The sequence below is a fragment of the Puntigrus tetrazona genome, chromosome 16, assembly GCF_018831695.1.
Source record: "Puntigrus tetrazona isolate hp1 chromosome 16, ASM1883169v1, whole genome shotgun sequence".
In the NCBI taxonomy this organism is placed as follows: domain Eukaryota; kingdom Metazoa; phylum Chordata; class Actinopteri; order Cypriniformes; family Cyprinidae; genus Puntigrus; species Puntigrus tetrazona.
In genome coordinates this window covers 3,370,991-3,396,658 of record NC_056714.1, presented here as the reverse complement: position 1 = coordinate 3,396,658, position 25,668 = coordinate 3,370,991, and the positions used below count along the sequence as shown (strand labels likewise).

The following is a 25,668-nucleotide window of genomic DNA, read 5'->3' as shown; positions in this document are numbered from 1 at the left end:
TACAGTATGCAGTTTTTGACTACTGGGTGCAAAAAAACAGAAAGTCATCCTACATCTGTCAGTTTGGGAGCAATGAGGAAAAACTTATAGATAATTATAAATATAGATATCAATGTTGTGCTGTAAAATACTGAGCCTTATCAGGTGTAAAGGAATCCATTTAAAAGCTATGAACATTCATGATAAAGTCCATTTATACTTTTTAGAGTAGTTAGCCCTATACACAGCTTTTCTAAATACTGCTTGCTTTTTTGATTGTCTTTACAAACTAAATTACGAGTAAAAACTATTTTCTAATCAACATATTAACTTGCACTTAACCCAGAATTTCCTTTAATTAAGGGGCAATTAGTCCGTAATGTCTACTTACTAAAAACAATGAAGTGTGATAACCATGAATAAAGTCCTAAAAATGGCTTTAGTATATAAATTTAAGCTAATTTAAACAGTGAAGCTTTAGGATAATGCCATGTACTACAGTATCTGGGGTTTAATTCTAAGTCTACGAAACTAGAGTTTATCATACTCTGCTATACTGCTGCCCAAGGTCTTCAAATCATTTAGATTCTGTAAAATGTGTATCTGTATCATACGATCTATGTTTTCCAAAGGAAATACGAAGCAGGATGTGGAAAAAACCCAATCAGAAAAGAAAGGTATACAAAATAGACACAGTAGGGACAGCGAAGGGATGGGGGAGGTTGCGTTTCACACCAGAAAATGCCTCAATCTCACTCTCACACACGCTTGAACACTCCCACAAACCTATTTTCTGTCTTTCACACACATACTGCCTTGAACCTGTGATGTTGCATCTTTGGTTTCATGGTTTTGTGCTGTTGTGCATTATCTGATGAGAGGCACATACAGTAGCTTCTCTGCGTCAAGACAGGAAGACCAAAGCAACCCTTACAGCTCTTCTCTAGAGTGTTTACTATGCGTGTGCGCTTCGCTCTCCCCTTTTCTCTTTTAACTCTTAGTTATCTCCCGTTCACACCTGCAGGTATTTCTATAATTTTCCCAGGAAACGACTGAGCTGAACCTCGTGATGTTTCATCATGTAAATATTGCAGAGAGTGGCATCTGGGATTCTTAAAGGAATAGTTAGCCAAAGTCAGGGGTGTCCAAACCTGTTCCTGGAGATCTACTGTCCCGCAGAGCTGAGCTCCAACCCTGATTAAACACACCTGAAGCAGATTATCTAGGTCTGGCTCATTAGATACTTCCAGGCTAGTGTACCAAAGCTGGCCGGAGCTAAACCTTCCAGGACAGTGGCCCTTCAGGAGCAGGATTGGACAATTAAAACATAATTTACTCATACTCAGTTTGGTCCATGTCCATGGAAGATTAAAGATCTGGAGCAACTAAAATGAACGGCAACAAAAAGTAACAAAAAGGCAACATAACACTTATTTTAGTGTATCATTCCCCCGTTAAGGATGATTTAAAATTGTAAAAAGATTTTAGTTCATACAGATTTGGAACGATTACGAGGGTGAGTAAATAATGTTAGACTTATTATTTTTGGAAGAACCGTTCCCTTAAGGCCACTAAAGTTAAGTCTACAGTTAGCATCAAATGTTAATGAGATGAGGTTATGATGTGGGGTTCTGTCTATATATGTGGCTGGTATGTTACCTGGCTATGACAAACAGCACACAACTGACACCCAAGTAAGCGAGCAGAATATACATCCAGATGTCGGGGGACAGGGGGTTGAGAAAGGAGAACACCCCCGGGTTGGTGCCGTTGGGTTTGCGGTACAGTATACTTATCCCCAGCGTCATGAAGGGTTTGGAGAAGTCGATGACCTTCTCCCGCACGTACGTGATGGCCAGGGGCGCCACTGCAAGATCAGCTTTCTGCCAACAAATAACGCACAGGGAAAAGAGCGATAGGCTGTAAATCAGGGCGAGCAGAAGCATTTAGAGGAAATCAAATTAAGAAAACAGGGCTTTTACACATCACACACTCTGCCCCACAGCGTTTAAGAGGAAATTTAAAGCCCTCTCGTGGACTTGCGCTCTCTCTCTTGATTTACCTGCTACTGTTTCAGCACTTACTAAAGCCTTTCATGATTTACTGGGTCTAAGGGACCGGAGGAGCGCTGAACCAAATCCACTCTCTCAGCTACCCAACTAGACTAAAGCAAATTTAAATACTGTGGCAGTTATGAAAAAGGGAAAATGAAGGAGGTTAAAGGTTTTTTTGCAATAAATAAAATAAAAGGAAAAACATTTTAAAATGCTCGCCAGTTTTCAAAATATCATGAGAAAATTTAGTTAGATTGATAGAATTTGACTTCCAACATCCAACCTGATCTCTTGAAAAAAATACTTATTTTACATTTTGGTGGTGAACTCTTTAGTTTGTTTATGTATGTATGTATGTATGTATTTATTAATTATTTTGATTATTTTTGTTTTGTTTTACTTTTTGATTAATTAGTTTGTATAAAAACTGTGTCAAACAACAATCTCATCCAAAATAAAAGTATTTGTTTGCATAATATATATGTGTGTGTTCTGTGTATACTTATGTATATATAAATACACACACACACACACACACACACACAAAGTATATATTGTGAAAACATTTACATGTATTTAGAATTCTATATTTGTCTTTATTAATACAAATAAATATATTTAATCTAAAAAAAAATCAAAATATAACCACGTATGCATGTATTTATATATGCATAATAAACATTCACAGTACACATGCATATATTATGTAAACAAAAACTTTTATTTTGCATGCAGTTAATCAGCACTAATAATTATTTTATGCTTTGACTGATTGGTGATTGTTTACAATTTTATGTAACTATTTTACATTTAGAAAAATTAGTAGCGAATTTGTGTGTTTCTTTGGTATGAAAATCACTATTTTATGTTTTACAAATTGGTGGTGATTTTGTACGATACCCACCATATGAAAATGTCACTATTTTACTTTTTGATGAATTAGTGGTAAATTCGTTTGATTTAATTTGTCTAAAAATTTAATTATTGTACATTTTGACTATTTGGTGATTGCATAATTTTACATAACTGTTTTAGGTTTTGAAAAATTTAGGGTAAATTTGCGTGATTTCATTGGCATAAAAATATCAGTAATTTATGTTTTGACAGATTTTGCATGATATCGTCAGTACAAAAATGGCACTGTTTTACATTTCAAAGAATTATGGGTGAATTTGTAAAGAAAAAACGCACCTCTAAACCTCACTCTCACTGAGGAATAGACAGACTGTAATATGAGCAAACGAAACTAATTTGTCAAAATGTAAAACATTTTTTTTAATCCAGTGTATTTACTATAAACACTACTGAAAACCTCTCACTTTCCAATAATTATCCATGTATACACTTCAAGCAAGCGACATCATTTACCACAACTAGATCACTCTCATTATAATCAAGAAAGTTGTCTATATTTAAAGTCACTGCATGCAAACTATGTTGGGGGACAAATTGAGACTACAAATTGGGGTTAAAGAAAAAAATGCAAGCCAAGCATTTTAAGGCATAATAGGCACACTCCCAATGCAAATAATATCACAAACGGTAGGCACTATAATTATGCTGATCATTTTAGCCTAAACAAATTGCAGTCTATGTAGAGCGTTCCAAATCAGTCACTTAAGAGGTTCCATTTCCATTGGCTGCTAGCTCGGAAGGCAGATAATGACGCTCTAGGCAACCGCCTTGTTTGCTTGTGCTTAGGAAAGGCCCTGCCTACACAAACGCTACTCAACATGCCCTCAAATTATTATTTTTTTTTTTTTGTGGCTTGCGTGATGTTGTCATCGCTGTGACAACCGCAGCTGCAATAATCAAAACCATGTCTGCTTAGCATATCAGTGAGGAGTGTGACTGTATACACCATGTGAGCCGAAACGTGTCAACCGGTAGAGATTCTGCTGTACTGTACTCTTCTCAGCGAGGACAAATACAACAGCAAGCAGTTCTGCTTCCAGTGCAGGCGGCTTAATTGTTTATAATGAGAGAAATTGAGATGTGATGCTTCGCTCGTGTCCAGTGTAAACATGCCATAACAGATTGCTTACAGATGTCAAGCAACGATGCAGCTTTTCACAGGTGTTTTTTTCACAGGTGTTTAAACCTTTTCGGGGTCAGTAAGCTTTTGGTAACACTTTATTTTAAGGGCCAAATTCTCACAATTAACTAGTAGCATGTATGTTGCTAGCATATCGGCTGTTTATTAATACTAAGAAAGCACATATTAATGTCTTACTCTGTATGACACTATTGCTAATTTTTTAAACCAACACTATAGCCAAATTTAACAATGACGTTACTAAGAACTAATAAGCTGCAAATTAGTTTATTGAGGCGAAAATCATAATCAGTGTTAATATTTAGTTAATAAACAGATTTGCTACCTAATCTAACGTGTGACCAGATTAGCTTTTTTCTTTAAATTGGTAAGGTTAGGGACAGGTTTAGTGATATAAACAGGGAGTCGTGTTTAAGGATATTTTGCAATTTGCATCTTAATAGGTTAAGGTGGAAGAGATGAGTCAACAGTGTAATTATAAATGTAATTACAGAAATTAATTAGGAATGTAAGTACAACAGTGTAATATAAAAAACAGATATGTACAAGTACAATGTATGTACCAAATGATTAATTTAAATGTAAGTGCATAGTAAAGGTCATCTAATATAAAGTGGGACCTTTTATACAGTAATGCACAGTAACAGTTTATAAATGTGGATTATACCATCAAACGATTAACTTGAAAATTTGGTGCCACTTTATATTGTGTTTCTAATACATGTGTACTTACATAGTAAGTACATGTGCCGAGGTATGTAATAACAGTGTAAGTACACATTAGTACATAGTATCTACAACACTAATGTTTGTTTAACTACATGTAACAACCAATGCTGTGTGTAAGTACAAAAGTATAACACTTTGTATTAGGTTAACAATTCCTATGGATTTACTACGTAATTACTTTGATGTTACACAGCAGATGGCAGTAAGTTAGGCTTTAATACAAATTGTGGTCGGTGTCCTGAATGTTACACTTTATATTAAGTGGACAGTTCCTGAGGAGTTACCATGTAAGTACACTGTTATTACTCCTCCCACTTTACCTACCCTTAACCTACCCATCTCCATCTCTTCAGACCAATAATTTTGCTTCAAACTCAACTGCGAAATTATTAGTCATTCATTGTACTTTTATCTACTATTTGTGCCTCTCAAACTGCAAATAAAACGCATTGAAATGAAATGACAAAGTATTTAGAGGGCAAAGGAATCCTGGACTACTATTTTAAATCCTGTATAATAGTTTTGAGCCCTCATGCTTATTTTAAAGTCATATGTCTTAAGATTAAAATGACATTTACAAGTACTGAGGATTCATCTTTGACTACAGTACGGTTGTGAATGAGATTTAACCCGGTACAATTTTAACATGATTATTCTTCAAAGAAACACACGTTCTGACACGGTAAGGCTGTTATTCCTCCTCCAGAACCGACGGAGGGTCCGCTGTCGAAGCGCTGACACCAGCTAAGACGGCTGTGCCCCTAAAACTGACATTTAGTTCGATTTCACTAGTTTTGCTCTTAGAATCGGTATAATTTCAGTCAAAATAAAGGCTTCCGTCTAAAATTATTGGATTGTCTATAATTATTCCCAGAGGGGGCAAATTAATGCCAGAAGTGAGCAGATGTTGTCTCGCTACCTTCCTTTTTTTCTTCTAAAGTCCTTTGACAAGATATTTTTATCTCTAGCACATCAATGTACTGGCAAACTGCAAACTCCAGACTGCTCTGAAAGCTTGTCAAGGCCAATTACAGTCTGTCCTGCTCTCGTCTTGTGGGGGGGTTTGCCGGGAATGTTACGACAACACACACGCGCGCGTGAACACACACACACACACACCCTCCGCTTTCACACCAGACGATCCGACCATGACCAATTGAGGAGCAGTGACTAAGAGTTATGTCTGATGTATCGGCTGGAGCAATGGATACTATTGAATATGGGGTGTGCAGCACTGTTCTCAGCAACGTGTTTATTCCTATCTTAGTCTTTGTGGAATGTAATGAGGGTGTCGAAGGGCAGTGTTTGCTCCCTAATGTGTGCGCGCGCGTGTGTGTTTGTGAAAGTGTATGTGCTTAATAAGCTCTACGGGGGGAAAACTAATGCCAGATTTTTCACTTTGTGTCCTCTCGGCAGTATGTGCTTGAGTTTTATTTTATCGCATTTCATACCATCTGCTATGCGCGCACACACGCACCGTTAATCTCATTTTCATATCTGTTTCCTCTCTATGCTGAAAGCATCTCCTTTCATTGTACGATCTCGACAAGTCCCTTCTGCGGCAGGGTAAAAACTGGTCAGGATTTTTCATCCCGAAATGAATTAGAAACACCTTTCTAAATTACACAACAGTTTCTTAATAATGCAATTAAATTTGAATCGAGGCAACAGACATGAGGCGAAATTCTAATTTCAGTTCAAAGAAGCAGAATTAAGATGGGATTATTTTTTTTTTTTAATAATAAATGCAATTTAATTTTATTCTTAATATGAACGCACACAACATATGGGAAAATATATATTAATTTTCATTTTCATTATATAAATGTTCAATTTTAAATGTTCAGATGATCAAAACTGATATGAAACATGGTTTCATGGTGTTTATAAGAGAGTTTAAATAAATGTCAAACTGTATATTTAGCAAAAACTAAAAATAAATAAATTGAAAATCCTGAGTGGCATTTTTACACATTGATAATTATATTTTTCTTGAGCAGCTAATCTGCATTTTAGAGTGATTTCTGAAGGATCATGTGACATATTAATCAGAAATAAATAACATTTTAAAACATATTGAAACATAAAACTTGTTTTATAAGCGTTTATATATACATATACATATATATATATATATATATATATATATATATATATATATATATATATATATATATATATATATATATATATATATATATGTGTGTGTGTGTATGTATATATAAACGCTTATATAAATATAATTTAAAAAAATGGTTTTGATAGTACTCATAAATAAATCTGTCGAATCAGTTTAGGAAACATTGCTGTTCAGTAAATTCTGCTTTTACTTAAAATTTTATTTAGCATGTTTGGATGGAGCAGGGGTGACCAAATCCATCCATATATATATATATATATATATATATATATATATATATATATATATATTCACATTGATGATTTGAAAAGGAGCCAATTTTGCTCAACCTTGCAGGGTTGTACAGAGAGGAAAAGAGCCAACCTGAGTGCAATCAAAACAGTATTGGATTGTCGAGTCTGACTCACATGGTCCATCAGTTCTCGGACCATGCCGTTCCACTGGCCTGTGCTCTCTTCCTGCGCTCCGTACTTGCCATCCTCCACCAGTCGCACTTCGTAGGTGAAGCCCAGGATGGCAGCCAGCTCACGCAGCAGGTCGATGCAGTAGCCCTCGAAGCGATCGTTACCGTATAGTGGCTTATCTGACTTCTTGAACATCACGTAAGGCTCTTCCTGCGGAGAGAGAAGACATTGTGCTCTGATTGTCAGAAACATGTCTGATATACGTCTGATAGGGCTCGCGCGCCCACAGAGATGTGTAGCCACGGGGAGTTAAAAAGCGCATCGTGCAGCTCGAACCGCAGCTTCTGATATTTTTCACAGAATTACTGTAATACGTCAAGATTTGGAACAACTTGAATGCGTGTAAATTATGTCCAGTTTTATTTACGGCTGAACTGTTCCTTTGACACCGCGTTTAACTGTTGTGATGCATGAGCAACAAATCAGCAATATAAGACAGCTGATCTTGGCAATATGAATGCAGATATCTGGTTCAGACTACAGGAAGCTGGTGTGAACTGATCCTTCTATACCACTGAGACTATTCAGGAAAATGTGTTGTGCCAGGGGAGCTGCAGCAGAGAAAGATAAGCGCTTTCCCGCCCCCACGCTGCTTTACCGCCCGCATATTCACGGTCCTAATGAACCAATGAGAGGCAGCCTGTTCACAGCAGGAACCTGGCATAGAAACAACAGCTCTTCTCATGCATCAATGCTCTATGTGTAAACTATTTTCTTTTCATAAATTCTCTGACATTTGAAAACACACCTTAGGACCCGTACACAACAACCACAATAAAAGTACTCATTCCCATATAAAACATAAAACGCGTCTGATAATACGGATATTGCCTGTTTTAATGCAGAGAAATACTGTAGAAATATACAATATTTCTGATACAGAAAGTACAAAAGTCCTTCACTATAATGCATCTTTTGCATCTCAGATCTTTGCAGTTGAAATGCAAGGTAAGCGATCTCTGATTAAAGAGAAGATATATATTATTTTTGAGTTTATAGAACATATGTTCAGGCTTTTCTATTAAGCATGCACTGAAAAAAGAAAACTGGATTATAACAATTATAGTCACACATTAGAACACTTATTCACTATTAACTGTTTCCCTCAGTGAACTATTGATAGTAAGGTAGTTGTTAAGTTTAAGTATTGGGTTAAGTATATAGAATAAGGTTATGTAGATTAAGGCATTTATATATGCTTAATTACATGCTAATAAACATGCTAATGCTAATTAACTAGTTAAGAGGCCCTAAAATAAAGTGTCACCACAAATATAAAAAAATATGAAGAAATGGCAATTAATACATTTTAATTAAACAAAGAAATTGTATTGTCTTGCAAACATACAAAACTCAAAAGACGTTTTCCCTTTCTCTTTTTCCTTTTTAAGCGACCGCACTTCATTTTATATCAAGCACTGTCATTCACATCTAACTGGAATGGCAGCTCCAGACACATGACCCAGAGGCTTACATCCCATTGGCTGGTGAGTGTTTTTAAAAAGAAATTGACCTGCAGGATGACACAAACCCTTGTTTTGCCGTCACATCAAATTCAGTCACTGCTGTGAACAGGTTTATAGGAACGCACCATTTTGTTTGTTTCCACAATTGCTTTCCTTATTGCTGTCATTACTGAATGTATGAATACTGAAACAGTACATTTTAATATGTACCATTTTTTACCTTGTATGTGCACTTTAGGTACCAATACGCAGCCTTTAGTTACAAAAGCATATCTTTTGGAGAAGAAACTAAATACTGCCCCACTGACAGCTTTTGTACCTTTTTTTATTATTCATTTTATTCTGAGAGTGATCCGTGCAGCATACATATCAGCTGGTAAAATTACTGGGAAGGCAAAAATTAAGGAAGGACTTAATACATATCTAAAGATCAGAATATGATAGAGATTTGGGCTGGGCTCTTTTGAAATGGGTCATTTAAGTAACCACTTAGCAACCACCCAGAACACCTTAGCAACTGCATATAAATGCAGAATACCCTAGCAACACAGCCAGAACCCTTGGCAACTGCATAACAATGCCCCGGCAATCACCATAGCATCACGTTGGCGAGTTTCTATAGGAATGCAGCAGTCACAGTTTTTTTTGAGAAATGTCAAAATCTAGTTTCATGTTTCATCTATGCCTGGTCATGAATTCCGCTTGACTGCATTGCTCTCGGTGCATGAGGTTTTGGCCAGAGCTCTAAATCAAAACAGAGCCAACGAGAGCTTTTACATGGGAGCTCTGAGATGTTAGCCGACTCGCAGACAGGGAACCTGTGTTGCTTCCAGCTCAGTCAGAGCTACCTTTAGTTTATGAGCACTGACCGGATGCTCCTTCAGGCCTATAGTGTTCAGATCAGATTTTCATTGGCCGAAAGCTGTGTCAAATAACCCCGGTGAGCTCTTTGTGCTCGAGTGTTGTTTGTGCATGTGTGTATTTCCATGGAAACAGTGCTGAAGTTGGAGAGGGCTGCTCACAGAGAGCGATAATATTTCATAACTGTCTGAGCTTTTTAAACACACATAGCACTTTGACTTGAAGCTGAACACTCAGCGAGCGCCGCGGCTTTCTTTTCCACTTGGCTTTTGTTTTTGAATGGTTTTACATTCAGCTGGGTTTCATTTAGAGCGCTGAGCTCAAACATCTGCGAGATTCACCGGTCTGCGCAGCCAACATATCATTCAGAAGAGTGGCGTTTTGCTTGCAAATGGGTTTTTAATTAGTTCGATGATTTTACCAATATTTTGAGATCATTTTAAAAACGCATTCCTCAGCATTGTCTTTAGTACTTGTTCTCTGTTCTTCCAGCTAAAATGTCTATTTGTGATGAAAGACAGGGATTGAGAGAGCGTATGCTTGAAAGCCCGTCTTTATGTGCATACGCATGTTTACGCCAACAAGAAAGCAGATCATTCAAGGTCAGAACGCTGCAGTGGCTGATGGGTAGGACAGCTACCCACAAGATGCATCTTAATATCTGAAAATGCTCTGGAATACTTTGAAGTACTTGTGAAATGTTTCACAGAAAAATAGCAGGAGATACATTGCGTTTTCTCAAGTGCCAGAGGTCTCTGATTAATGTTGCTGAAAACCTGCTATTTCTGCATTACAGACCTCCCTTGATCAACAATGTGAATCTGGAGATGTCTGCACTTTGCTGCGGCAACCTCAAAAACGCTTCAAAAGTTTGTTAAAAGTCATCAAAAAGCAACTTTGTCGTGAGATCAGTTTCATATCGAATGCATTTTGCATAAATCTCACAAAACCTGTCAAGATGCAGGGATCATATTGCACTCCAAATCAAATGACAAAAATAGGATATTATATTTCGCCTAAGGAAAAAAAATCCATTTGAAAACCATTAAGACGTTTTGCATCGCAACATTTTTTGGATGTGATAATAGTTGCATTACAAACATTATGGGCCGATGCTTAAATGTTCGCTTTTAAGGGTGGGACTCCACTGCCACAGGCCTAATGAGTACATCGTTTAAGACCATATTTCACAACATTAGATCGAAAGATCTAGAAAAAGCCCATTCACTCGCATAAGCTCCTGGAAAGTTGATGAAAGCGGTCAAAAGACACCAGGTGTAAACAGGGCCTAAATACACTGACAGACTGTGTTTAGTTCTGTTTGTCAACATCAAACTGTAATTTATAACAGATTTTGATACGCTAGACAAGAAAATGGGAAGAGTTTAATCCTAGTTTTGCATTTTAATAAACATAGCACTGTGTGCTAAGAATATCATATAACTGATGTTTATTCTATTGCAAGTTGCTTTGGATAAAAGTGTTTGCTAAAAGCACAAATGCAAATGTAATGTAAATGTAATTGTGTTACATTTCTGTCTAAGAAGAATCCAACCTGCCTCAGACAATTTACACTACAGCCTCCTCAGGAACAGCAAATATCGTAACTAAATTCATAAAAGAGCAATTGAGAGAATAAAAAGTCTAATTAAACCAGTAATCCATTCAGCAGATGGGAGAGAAGCAGCCCCTAAAGGCTAAGTCACCTTCCATTACTCGCCATCTAATTAAAAATAGGAATATTTTGACTCTTGGAAACAAACGATACTGGTTCATTTGTACCTTTTTAAAAATAAGTTTTATCAGTTTGATGTGAAGCCGTTACTCTGAGAAATATCTGGGGTTGAAGGGGGCTATTAAATGCAGTCGGAAATCTACACACGACACTGCACTGCTGTTTTCTGAACTCAGCAACCCCAGACTGCTGCCTGGAATTGTGATGCTGAAAACATTCAGCTATTAATCACAGACCCGGAGAACAAAACATCCTGGAAGATAAGAAATAAGAAAAAATGGAACTGTATTTCAATGTGCGAGTAAACTATTCCTCAGAAGCCTACAGTATGTTTGCTGGCCATCTGATGCAGACCGAACACAGAGCTGGCAACCATTATCTGAAAATCGTAATTTCTCATCAGATTGACTGGATATATGTTGTTTCTGGAAGTTTGTGTGCACCATTCCGCCTGGAGCTTTTCACAACATACGCTTAATGTAAAAACCGTAAAATAATATGTCTCTAAATACATTTCTGCAGAACTGAAGAAAAAAATGCTGCACTAGAGGCATTAAAACTCTGTTCAAGCAACACGTAATTTGTATGTCATCAATTTTGATTGATATAGCCACATTTTCCCACAATTACTTAGGAATATCATGTTATGAGTTAAAATCAAGTTTAACATGGTAAAACATCTAAACAATGATACTGATACATAGCTTCACGTGTATTGGTTTATATACACTCACCAGCCACTTTATTAGGTACACCTGTTCTGTTCAACTGCTCGTTAATGCAAATTTATAATCAGCCAATCACATGGCAGCAACTCATGTGATTGGCTGCATTTAGGCATGTAGACATGATCAAGACGATCTGCTGCAGTTCAAACCGAGCATCAGAATGGGGAGGAAAGGTGATTTAAGTGACTTTGAACGTGGCATGGTTGTTGGTGCCAGACGGGCTGGTCTGAGTATTTCAGAAACTGCTGATCTATTGGGATTTTCACACACAACCATCTCTAGGGTTTACAGAGAGTGGTCTGAAAAAAAGAAAATATCCAGTGAGCGGAAGTTCTGTGTGTGCAAATGCCTTTCAGAGGAGGTCAGAGGAGAATGGCCACACTGGTTCGAGCTGATAGAAAGGCAACAGTAACTCAAATAACCACTTATTACAACCAAGGTAAGCAGAAGAGCATCTCTAAATGCACATCGAACCTTGAGGCGGATGGGCTACAGCAGCAGAAGACCACACCGGGTGCCACTCCTGTCAGCTAAGAACAGGACACTGAGGCTACAACTAGCAACGGGCTCACCAAAATTGGACAATAGAAGATTGGAAAAATGTTGCCTGGTCTGATGAGTCTTGATTTCTGCTGCAACATTTGGATGGTAGGGTCATAATTTGGCATCAACAACATGAAAGCATGGATCCATTCTGCCTTATATGAACGGTTCAAGCTGGTGGTGGTGTAATGGTGTGGGGGATATTTTCTTGGTACACTTTGGGCCCAATAGTACCAATTGAGCATCGTGTCAACGCCACAGCATACCTGAATATTGTTGCTGACCATGTCCTTCCCTTTATGGCCACAGTGTACCCATCTCTTATAGCTACTTCCAGCAGGAAAACGTGCCATGTCATAAAGCGTGAATCATCTCAGACTGCTTTCTTGAACATGACAATGAGTTCACTGAACTCAAATGGCCTCCATAGTCACTAGATCTCAATCCAATACATCACCTTTGGGATGTGGTGGAACGTCAGATTCGCATTGATGTGCAGTCGACAAATCTGCAGCAACTGCGTGATGCTATCATGTCAATATGGACCAAAATCTCTGAGGAATGTTTCCAGTCCCTTGATGAATCTATACCACCAGTTCTGAAGGCCCGGTTCTAGTAAGGTGTACCTAATAAAGTGGCCAGTGAGTGTATTCAGCAAGTTTGTTTAGTAGCTCACATAGCATGGCGTTTGAGGAGAAGATCTCAGGTACAAAGGTACAGTTTGAATCTGGTTTGAAACATGCAGCAAGGTACATAAGAACTATATTTAAAAAAAAAAAAAAAAAAAGTGTGTATATAAATTTGTGCATATCAACATTATGCAATTTAAGTTACAGTGTAAATGCATTTATACCACCTTTTGAGCGGCATTAAATAGTTTGTGCAAATTGCACTTCAGGTGCAGCCTCTGCATTGCAAAACATGGATAGTTTTCTTAATTCAGTTGTTAACTTAACAATCATTTGGTGTTGTATTCTTCTAAGCATACGTATTGATTACATTTATTGACAGAATATTTGGCACATTCAAAAGGGTACAAAAAATGCCCTTATACAATCAAAGGTGAACAGTGAATGAAAGTTTTTGCATCCTATTACAGTGATAAGGTCTCTCAACTCTACCTTTTTGTTACTTTTTTTAGAAATCTCAGAGCAAACCTGCAGAATGTTTGCTCAGAGCCTATTAATAACAATTTCATTTCTGCAGCAGCACAATGACGGCTTCAGAGGCAAACCTGAGGGCATTAAACTTTCATGTAAGGACTGACATTCACCGCTCAGCATTCACCCCTCCCAGCAGTCTCCTCTCACACTTTCGCTCCTTTCATTCATGACAGCTTTGATCCTTGGCTGCCTGACTCAGGCAACTAGCATTTGTAGTATTTAATGCATTCTGATCGGCCACTGAAAATGAAAACACTCATGCTACACCAAGCTTAAGTTCAATAGTTTTGGAAGGTTCGTTCAGGGTTATCATTAGCTGTAACTAAAACCATAACAATAGCTAAATAACTTATCATTATTATTATTATGAGGCTGATTAGACAATGCCAGATATTTAGAGCAAAAGGAAACATTTAAATTCATCACCAATGTCATAACTCATCTCATATTTAGAGTTTTAAATGTTAACTTGTCTCACACTTAGGAAATAAATTAGGCTTTTCAAGGGCAGTAAAGAAAGTCCATTCCCCTCTTGCTGAAGTCTTGATGCTGTTTTAATAATTCTATACAATTGGAAACTTTGCATATATTTTAATTTAAATATATTTTTACAATATTTGAAACAGTTGCACCATTTGACAGCAGGTCCATCATCAGAAATGGTGACTGATGCAACTGTGAAGAATTTAGAAGCATAAAGCAGCAAGATATTTTTCATTTTCTGACTCAGAATACTGTTCTGCATGATCAAAAGGACAAAAAATGAAGACGTGGGAATTCAGAAATGCAGAGTTTGCCACAAATGTCAAATGTAGATTGACTGGTTCCTGTGACACTAAACCTGTTAACCTCCATGTTGTCATTTTGTTTTCATCAATTCAATCAAAAGGCAATTTAAATGCAAGTTTGTGACATTTCTGTGAATATTTTGATGTGATTTTCCAATAGACTTGAGACAAGCAGATCAAAAACATTTTGCGTATATGCTTTGACACAATTGAGAGAAAAGTGTATGCATTTCATTTAGATAAAGTCCTTTCAGTTTGCTTCTACATTTTGGGGTAAGCATTCTTCATATTCACATAATCTGTTTTATTAATTTAGAGTGAAGTATAAACACCCTTAAAGTATAAGTCTTAAACTACAAATCAACAGCATTCCACTATAACAAACCATTCGCTCGACCAATGAAGTGTCAGTTAAGCGTTTTGTATCAGTCGCATTGCGCAATTAAACAGATGATTTGTTCTGCTGTATTTGTTGCTCTTAGCTTACAGGGAAATAATAAATTATAGCCAACAGTGTTGCAGATTTACAGCTCAGTATGCACATTCACAAATGAAGCATGATGATGGTGATGAGTAAAAAATACAACATTGACACTTTGGGGATCAGAACAGAACACACTGATAATATGTTAATAAAGAACAAAACCTAAACCTAAAAGTTTTAGAAAGTTAAGAAATCCCAATTTTATGAAAAGTGCTGCAATATATTACTACTCAAATAAGAAAGCAACATAAATGAATAAATAAACATGGTGCATTACATACAACTTGTATTAACACGATCACAAAAAGATTGCCAACCTCTTTTATATAAATCTACCCATAAAAAAATCAAACAAACAAAAGGAACTCTACAATATTTTAAGTCCTTGACCAAAATAGGATTAAATCAACAAAGTTGATAGCAAAGATAGTGGTGGTAGACTATATATTTATTTTAGAAAAAAGCTCCCAGTATTTCAAACAAATTCTCAATCTGTGCTCAAAAATGCCAAATAATGCTATTAAAATTAACTCAAATATTTTACATTATATCCCCCCAAAAAGATCTGAGCTACACTATCCATACACTCTCAACTGTATCGACTACCTAACCTAATCACCTATGAGCTTAAGAAAAAAGGCAGATGAAAATTGGAGAGTGGAAAATGGTGAGTGGTGAGTCGTAAAAAGACTACTCGGCTACGCTGGTTAACGAAAACGTTGGCATGATTATTACGGTCAGGAATACCCCGCCAGGCCAGTCCCCACGGTCTTCCGATCCCTTCCAAGGTTCCCCATGGAGATCCCGAGAGGTGATCTCCAATGTCTCTAAAGGGGCTATGTGGATGTTCCCCAGGTGGAGCATGTGATTGTGGTGCATTTATGCTCGCAAAATGCTGCCATCTGGAGAAATTGTCTGCATCTCCCGTCCAAAGCCTGTGAGCTGTCATCAGCTCTATCTGCCAAGGCTCATGGTGCTGCGGGCCAGGCCACCACCGCCGTGCAAGCCATGGCCATCCTGCAAGTCCACCAAGCCAAGACACCCAAACGCTGCGCAAGGGTAGTTCTGACCTGAGGTTGATGCAGGAACTGCACACAGTGACTGATTTCACTTTATGAGTGATGAAAAATGACGGTGCTGTCATGTGATGTCCTCCATGGTGGTGTAGGAGCGCCATTTTGAGCTGAACCTGGCGCACATGAGTGATGCCAATAAGTGTGCTTTCTCGACTCATCTCCCAGACCAGCCTCTTTGGTGACACTATGGAGGACAGCATTTCTTGGCAGTACAGATTCAGGCGGAGGCCATCAAATACATCTTGCACCGGCATGAGTCCAAAGCGCCGGGTGCTAGATTTTCAGCTGGGCGTTACCGGGCTTCTACACCAGCTCCGCCACAGAAAACACCTAAAGCGGGAACCCCTCAACATGTGCGTCAAGCCAGCTGCAGGAGAAAGGTGACCAGAAATGAGATGGATAGTCCTTCTTATGTTGAGTGGACATCGACATCTGCACCCCCAACCATGGGGGAGGGCCGAGGGTTTGTTTCACCACTGCTACCAGCTTCCGATTAGGCCTGATCATTGCACCTGCGCGGCCCTGGTACAGCAGCAAAGTTCCTTCATTATTATGCCGGAATCGGAGCATAGTTCCTGCAACCGCAACTTTTTTTTGACATCAGGCTTAGTAGATGATGCAACTACAGAAGAGTCTTAAATATGAAAAGTTTTAAATAGGAAAAATATTGAAACTTTTTTTAACGAGATGCTTCTGGTCTAATCAGATTCATTGATCTGTGCTAAGCTATGCCAAAAGTGCTATCGCCAGACCTGGAAATTGTATGAATGGAATCAAAAATGGTAAAACTCAACTCAAAAAAGTGCAAAAAAAGTGTTCCTTTAAGCCATTATATATATATATGAAATAATAATAATAAAAGCCGAGCATAACAATGTTATATCTAAAGTACATTTCTGATTACATATACATATATACATATACATACTGAAAGTCTACTCTTTTAATATTAGTTCAAAAGTGCACTAATAGCCCACTTGAAGGAACTTTTTGTAAGGGAAAAACACCGTACTCACATAAGCGAGAACAGTGAGCTCCTTCAAAGAAAAGTGTGCTTATACAATTGTCTTTACAGAAATTGAAGAGTTTTCTCAGTGTATTTCATCTGAAAAGATGACAGGAACAAAGCTGCTTTCCTGATTGGTGGTGAGAGACCGGAATGGATGGAACAGCCTTAAACCACAAACCCAGAGTGTTCCGTCACTCAGCGACGATGATAGTGTAATCTGACACGAGTGAGCTGCCTTTGGCTTCAAATATCAGAGAACTTTCAGAAAAGAGGGCGAAGGGAGCAATAATACGTGAACAGATTTTTCAAGGTCTGCTGTTTTAAAAGACTACTTTTAGTTTATGAGAATACTGCATTAAAATATACCACATAATTTAAAATGTACGAGGTAAATAGCAACAACACAGAAAAAGGAACACAGCAGTGAATAATGCTGTAACAGTCTACAAATGCAGGATCTATTTCACTGACCAAAAATAAATGAGTGCTGTCAAACCATTAATCGTGATTAATTGCATTCAAAATGTATGTTTTTGTTTACCCAATGTGTGTGTCTGTGCTGTGCATATTTATCACGCATATATACTGTAAAAACATGTATTGCAAATATTTTCTAAATAAATACAGTATGTTTACACACACACACACACACATATATATAAAAATATAAAATTTCTATTATATATAAATGGATAAAAATATACGTGCAGGCATACACAGTATTAGTTCTCTGTCACACACACACGCACACACACACATTATGTTAACAAAAATTTTGTGTAGAATTAACTGCAATGTTTTTTTTAGATTTGATTTGATGTTTTTAAATATGCTTTTAATGTTTCTTTTTTGATGGTAAAAGAAAAGGTAAAGTAAAAAATAATGAAAATAATTTACCAGTATAGTAGACACCACCAGTGATCTGTTGGAGAGAGAATCCGACACATTGGCTGCCTTTCCCTTCTGGTTTTCCGTCATGTTCAAGCCACTCACAGGATCCCATGTCCCAATCTGAAAAAACACTTTATATGTTCATTAATCTATGAGATGATACAAAAAGAGGATGAATACTATAATAACACAATAAAGAGCATTTTCCAACATCCAACGAACATCAAAGAATCTATTACACAGTTTTAGTGAATGTTGTGTGGGTTCTTTACTTATTGGGACACATTATCTATGCAGAGGCTTAAAGGAAGTGATGTGAAGACCATGTTATCATGCACAAGAGAGCAAAACGAAGAGATGGAAAAGAGAGAGAGTAAATGAGAATTGCTTCAGTGGACCAGAGAACTGCGATCCCATTCCTCCCTTCTCATTTACTTCAGAGGACCCTCTTGAGAACTGCCAACTCAAAACAAGATGACAAAGTGCAGACGTTCACGCACGTTCAGCTATCAGAAAACAAAGTACTTCAGAAAACGCTCGGCCTGTAGTTTGTAATTGCAAATCACCTGTTTAATTCAGTCTTCATAAGGCTAAAGGGCTACTGAGGGCCTTATTATTAATGGGATAAATTATTCATGAAGGTGCAGATACATGTGGAAGAGAACCAGGAGGTCACGGTTTGCTTAGAGGCTCTCCGTATGTGTGTGCGGGGAGGGTTTTTATTGTCTGTTAGTAGGTGGGTGGATGAGTGTGTGTGTATTTACTGGTGTACACACATTTGTCCTTTTGAAGGACAGCAGGTACATAACTAAGGACATGAGAAAGCAGAGGAATCCAGCACCTTCTCTAGCCCCTCTTCCTTCAGGCTGATCACATCCAGATCGAAATCTGTCCTCAGGCCATTGGTCCTGTTGAAATTTATCCGTCCGGTTAAACCGTCCCAGTGGGCCTGGAGGTGTAAAAAAATATTCATTATAACCAACCAGAAACCAACCAGATGATTTCTTCCTTTTTGACATGTAAGGTCCACATGTGATTTTCAAATCTTATCTTCAGAATAGACGATTCTTTACTGCATTTTTGGTGGTTATCAACTCGTCACATTGAAAATCTAAAGGTCTGATTGAGCAGCTCTCAGACTGCAAATGAAATGTACTCACTTACTTATGTAATCTTCAGTTCTCTGAGATACCTGGAATGATTACTGTGTCACTAGACGCTATGGGGAAAAACTTTTTTTCCGAGGACTGAAACCTTTTCAATTACACAGTATAACTGCACAGCCACTGGTTCATGCAGTAAATTAAAAATGAACCAATGACTAGGCAGCCTATAAACGGGGTATATAGCACTTTAGGGACTTATCCCTGCCTTGGCTTTAGTACGACCTTGGAGTCGGTAGGGCCAAACTCAATACAGGCAGGGCTTACTCATTTAACCGATGCTAACGTCAGTAGCAAGGCAGTTTAAAATGATAGAATTTTTAGGTCCGCAGAGTGTAGTGGCTCAAAGGGGGAACCCTTGAGGGCTGTCAGGACCTTACTGGGACCACAGGGAACTGAGGCAGATTAAGTCTTCTGGATCCTCTTAGAAAACAAATAACTAAACAGTTCCAGCCCACAGACTGTCCAGCTATAGGAGCCTGAAAAGCTGCTATAGCTGCAATGTAAACTTTGAGCATGGAAGGGGAACAGCCCTTGTCCAACAGCTCTTGTAGGAAGGACAATGTGTTGTGCTGTAAGCTGTTGTATGGTCAATGTACGTGCTGGTGTGACTGTCACCCTCATGTGGACTGAGTCGAAAACTCCCAGGAACAAAGCTTGTTGGCTGGGAGACAAAAAGGTCTTGGCAAAATTGACCTTGAGCCCAAGGCACTCTAAGTGGCTTGAGTTCCAGGCACTCTAAGTGGCTGAGGAGAAGGGATCTGTTGGATATTAGCTTGGCCTCTGACTGGGCAATGATAAGCCAGTCATTGAGGTAATTTAGAATACAGATTCCCATCTGCCTCAGAGGGAAGAGAGCCACATCCATGCACTTAAAGTGCTAGGGGCTAGGAACAGTCTAGTCTTAGCCAAAAAACGCCATGCCCATGGAATGTTTACTTATTTGCATGATGCATATGGAATACAAAAGTGGGAACACTTCAGGAGTTTAAAAGTCGTAGATGGATTGGTAGAATTACACAGGATTTCTGGGAGAAATTAGCGTTGAGTTCTTTAACATTCCACCTGGAAACAAAGATATTGTGTCACCCTTACGAAACAAGAAAGCTGCCATTTTTACAACTGTGACAATGAGAACTAAAGGATCAACTAAATGCAACATTTTCAAAAGTATGTGAAATATTTAAATTTTGCAGCTGGGAGTTTTACACACTGGTCTGTTATTGTGGGAATATTTCCACGTTCTGAAACGTGACACCGAATGAAACAAACTAGTTTAATTAGTTCTTTGACGTCTGTCAAACAGTTTCATGGGCTGTCCTTGGCCAATGAAAGCTAACATGTTTTTCAGACCTTAAGCCATCAGTATTACACAAGATTAGGGACAGCCCGAAGGACAGAACCGTTTATTGATATGCCACTGCCTCTAAGGCGAATTTCAATAATCGCCTGTACCTGGATGTGAAAGTAAGTGTCTTTCAGAACCAGACAAAAAAAACATCCTTATTGGGAAGTAATGGCAGTAGAGGCCTGACTTACTCTGAGCTATCAAAACCATCTGTACACCCTCTTTTGCCAGTAAATTCATCACCTCGGAGTGCAGGATGTGAGAGCCCTTGCTCTGAACTAAGGTAGGAACCAAAACGCTGAATCGCAGGGGCCAGGTCTGGACTCATCCACGGTTTGGAGGAGTTTTGCCTGACAGACCTGGAACACATCCATAGAGTGCAGAGCTGAGGCCGCCTGCCCAACAGAGGAGTAAACCGATCTAGCAAGGGCAGACACTGTCCTGCAAGGCTTTGAGGGGTTAGCTACCTCCACTTTTCATGTGATGGCAGTGGGCAGGCAGAGGTGTGCAGCCACTCACTCATCCAGTGTGTGCAGTTTTTTTATAGCCATTTTTCCCCCAGCAGGTCCTATTTGTCCAGACAGTCTGTGCCATAGACCATTCGATCCCAGCTCCTTAAAAGTTCAGCATCCCTTCCTGGTTTGACGTCAGTGGAATCTGTACGGTAGAGCCTGACATCTCCTCCGTGTGTCTGACACTGCTATAGACATGCTGTCATTTATCAGTCTGTCCTAGATTCCGCCAAACAAAACCATGTCGCTCAAGGGACACCGGTCTGGATGCTCAATAAGTGAGGATGTGAGCGTTGTGAGGGCGTTGGCTAGCTCACAGCCGAGCACTGATTCTCTCTGCCCTCTGTTTTTTTTTTTTTTTCACAAGTCATTTGGAGGAAGAAAATAGGAGGGTGCAAGGGCCGTCATTTTCTGACAGAAATCTGTAATCTGAGTGCATCGAGAGACGAGACTCATGTTCATGTGTGAACAACCCATCTTGGTCAGAGTGACTTCTTGACTTGCCCAGACAAGAAACACACTCTGAGTGGCCATCGGTATTTGTAACAACACTGCTGCTCTTTTACAGAGAAATTTGCTCTTTAGGCTTTAGGCTCGCCAGATGGCAGCAGGGGATGAGCTGATATCCATGCAGGATGCTGAAGGCTTGAAGAGTGGTCGGGAACAGCAGAGCGACACACACAGTCAGCTTCTTGTTCGCAGTGAGGCGTTATCAAAGGCAAGTGACTTCAAGTCCTGTAGATCAGTAAAGGGAAGATGTCGTTGCTGATAGAGAATTGATCTGAGATCCTATGGCGAAATGCCCACTTTTATAGTTAGATGGCCTCGCCCATTCTGGAGGGCCCTGATGGGCTTCAGTTGTCACCATTGGCTCATGCAGCTCTTATTTTTATTTAGATTTTATTATTTAATAATAACATTTACATAACTCACAATAAGTTGTTTTCTGGTGCTCGAGTAAACATATTGGTAACAAATCAAGTCATCTGATTATTTTTTTCATGTTTCAAATGGCCTTTTTTAATTATTTTTAATTATTAACCTAAAATAATAGATGCAATTAAAATAAATAATACATACTGCGTTTAAGATAAGTTAACCAAAATAAGTTAATTGTTCAGTGTTATGTCTAAAATCAGTGTTGATTCAATACTGAATCAGTTACTGCCAGTCTGTATTTCATCTTAATCAAACAAGTGAAAAAGCAAGCTTGAGTGAAGTAGCTTAAAAAGCACCTCATGCTCAACCTGAGGCTCTTCAAAATCCACTGAAAAGAAAGAAAGCACTCTTCTCATAAGCTGTATTCATGAGTCATGGCCTGGAACTACTTGGTTTTTGACCACTGACAATGGGTAAATGTAAAAGAAAAGAAAATCACATGGAGCCATAGTGAGAGACATTTAGTTACTTAAAATGGACAAATCAAAAATAAATGTAATATATGTAAAATATAAACATCCAAAATGATATTGTTTCTCGTCTTGAGTTACATGTGTATTTTTGGCACTAAGATGGATATGGAACCATGCTGAAATCTAACATGGATTGAACCATATAGGGCCTTACAAATTAAGATAACAAAATAAATGTTTGTTAAGAACTAGCATGTAAAAGAACATGGAGATATGGTATGCAGGCATGCAAACTTTTGAATAAAACATCAAAAGATATATTGTGACCATTGACATATAATGCAACAATGATTGCAAAAGTAAACTTTTTTTATTATTTTTTTTTACTAATAACATATGTAAAAAAATAAAATAGCAATGCCATTTCTTTTCCATATGTTTTTTTCCTCTACAGTAGCTTACATGAAAATAGAAAGATTTTACATCTTTCTACAAAATAGTGAATATGCATCCAAAGCATTTAAGGTTTTTTTAAATGTACTGTATGTTTGCTTGTGGAAAGTTACCTGGTGAATCAACATGTTGCTTTTCTTTACAGCCTATGTTTTTATCATGGCTGTCAGTGCAAGCAGATTTTAAAGTTTGACTATGTTGGTTTTTAATATTTTATCAATCCATAAAATGTACAATATTTTTATTAATATTATTTGCTATATATTTGTTATATATATATATATATATATATATATATATATATATATATATATATATATATATATATGTTTTTTTGTAGTTAAATTCTGGCAACCACTGCAGTAACCTGTATACTATAAACTTTGCATCTGTTCTCAGGTCAGTGCCAGGTATCCATCTATATTAAAGCTCTGGCATTTTCAAAGCCAGTGAAATGTCATCAGACTAAGCATTCCTCCAATTATCTGTTCCAACAAAAAACCTCAGCACAGCTTTCCCAGCCTTTTCTCCAGCCCCGGGCTCTACTTGTAGTCTAGACAGAGAAGATCCAAAGGAGGGTGAGGGGGTCCGGGGCAGGGTCATAACAAGCAGAGATTTGGGCCAATTTATGTGCTGGCTTATGAAGAGAAGACCACCTTGCTTTTATGTATTTATATCTCCCTCGCTTTGCCTTTGGTCTTAGCTGGCTGCTTAAGATATCACGCACAGCAAATAAAGGCGGCGTTTTAGTCAGACTAAATATAGGCAGCAGAATGACAGGAGAGTTCAGATTAGCCGTCCTAGTTTTCCTGAAAATAGCACGGAGAAGAATCATTTCCAGAGATTAAGATAAATTTGCTGTCTTCTTCAGCGGTGCTCTCACCGAGTGGTATTCCAGGTCAGAAACAAGCAAACGCACATTCATGAACGCACACGCAAGGGCAAACTGCAGAGCTTTCTCAATTTCTTCCAGTGAAGACAAACAAGCCTTCTTTCTTTTTTTTTTTATTACAGATAAACCACTTTATTCATGAAGCAATTTGACTGGCGCAATTAATGTTATTACCGCCGGCTGAACGTTTATTTAAAAGAACGTATGTTCACGTTCTATTAATCATGGCAGCATTATTGTATTAATCAGTGGAGAAAATGAATGCATTTTCAGCATTCAATTGAGCTGATTGTGGTGATTTTATTGGTGGACTTCTGATGTACATTCTCAGTAAAGTATGGCAGATTATGGTAATGCGCTGTATGTCTGTGACATAGCATGCGGATAATGCTTTTTGCTAACATTTTATTTGAGAGTGTTCATATGTATTACATTTAAAATAACTGATTTCTATTTTGGTAATGGTATTTATTTATTTGATGGCAATCAATTTTCAGCATCGTAACCGCAGTCTTCAGCGTCACGTGATAAATCATTTTAATATGCTGATTTGCTGCTCAATAACCGTTTCTTGTTATTATCTATGTTGAAAATGGTCGTAAAGCTTAAAAAGAAAAAAAAAAATACACTTATAAAATAATTTAAAAAAATTGTGGTTAATTTTTATTTGCTTAATAAAAGTATAAATCACAAGTTGTTAATTAATATGACTCTGTACTTACTTGTATTACAACCAGTAATAAAAAAAATAATAATAATATAAATATATATATATATATATATATATATATATATATATATATATATATATATATATATATATATATATATAATGACATATGCAAATAAATAAACATTTTTCATTTATTTAAAGTTGTTTTTTTTCTTTTTTTTGTATTTATTTGTATTATTGGGTATGCTTATGACCTTATGGCAATGCTAAAACAACACAACATCTTTTGATAAACAGCATGCTCTTAGCGAGCAGCGTGATGTGCAGTACCTCTTTGATGAGCGTCATGAAGCGGTTTCCGAAGCGCCAGGGCTTGTGGCGATTACACTGGAGCGAGCTGACAGTGATTTGAGGAGACTGTTGGACGGCCACGGCCACCACATGTACCGCGTCATACATCAGGGCAGCATCTGTCTGGAAACACACACACACACACACACACACATTCACAGGTCAATCGGCCATCAGCAGTGCACCTGAGGCTCTCCGACGGTAATTAATCAAGCCTCAAAAACAGGTTAAACTCCAGTGTCATGAGCCGTGATTGCTGTATATTCAACTCAACGACCAATCACAAAGAATGAGAAAGTGTCAGAGTAGCCTTCAGCTGACTGCCACACAAACTGACAGCCCTCCATACCAGAGACCTCTCATTCCACAGACCAAAATAAAATCTAATTAGTGTTTGCCTTGGATGATTGAGAAGCAATCACAACACCTCCCAGACTGGGCCGGTATGGAAATCATGCCTGAGGGGGCTTCAGAAATTGCTATCCTGTCAAATAAATCATAGCCAAACCTGTCATTTTCCAGCTTTTGTCTCTGATTGTCTGCCGCAAGGTTGTGGCTAAAGACGGCTCTGCCCTAATAATGCTGCAACTTCACGCAAGCGTATTTGTATGTTTGCAGCAAAACAAATCAGCATAGCCGAAAATCACAGACGTGCTGCAAAAAGGCGGATAATTAAAGAGACATCCGTGAAGTTTTAAGTGTGGCGAAACTCGAGGCCAATGTACGTTTGAATTTGGGAAATAGTACCATAAATATCT

The 25,668-nt window shown here is 38.0% G+C and overlaps 1 protein-coding gene across 1 annotated transcript in view; it reads right to left on the bottom strand.

Annotated features, from left to right (window-relative positions):
• The window catches only part of LOC122360367 (glutamate receptor ionotropic, kainate 2), a 64,842-nt gene extending 39,796 nt beyond the window's left edge, over positions 1–25,046 (bottom strand). The window contains exons 1-5 of the mRNA XM_043260908.1: positions 24,890–25,046; positions 19,008–19,115; positions 18,173–18,286; positions 7,366–7,572; positions 1,639–1,862 (exon numbers count right to left, since the gene is read on the bottom strand). Coding sequence (XP_043116843.1) covers positions 1,639–1,862; positions 7,366–7,572; positions 18,173–18,286; positions 19,008–19,115; positions 24,890–25,018 — 782 coding nt within the window. The 5' untranslated portion in view covers positions 25,019–25,046. The remainder of the gene's footprint in view (positions 1–1,638; positions 1,863–7,365; positions 7,573–18,172; positions 18,287–19,007; positions 19,116–24,889) is intronic.
• Positions 25,047–25,668: the final 622 nt, after the last annotated feature.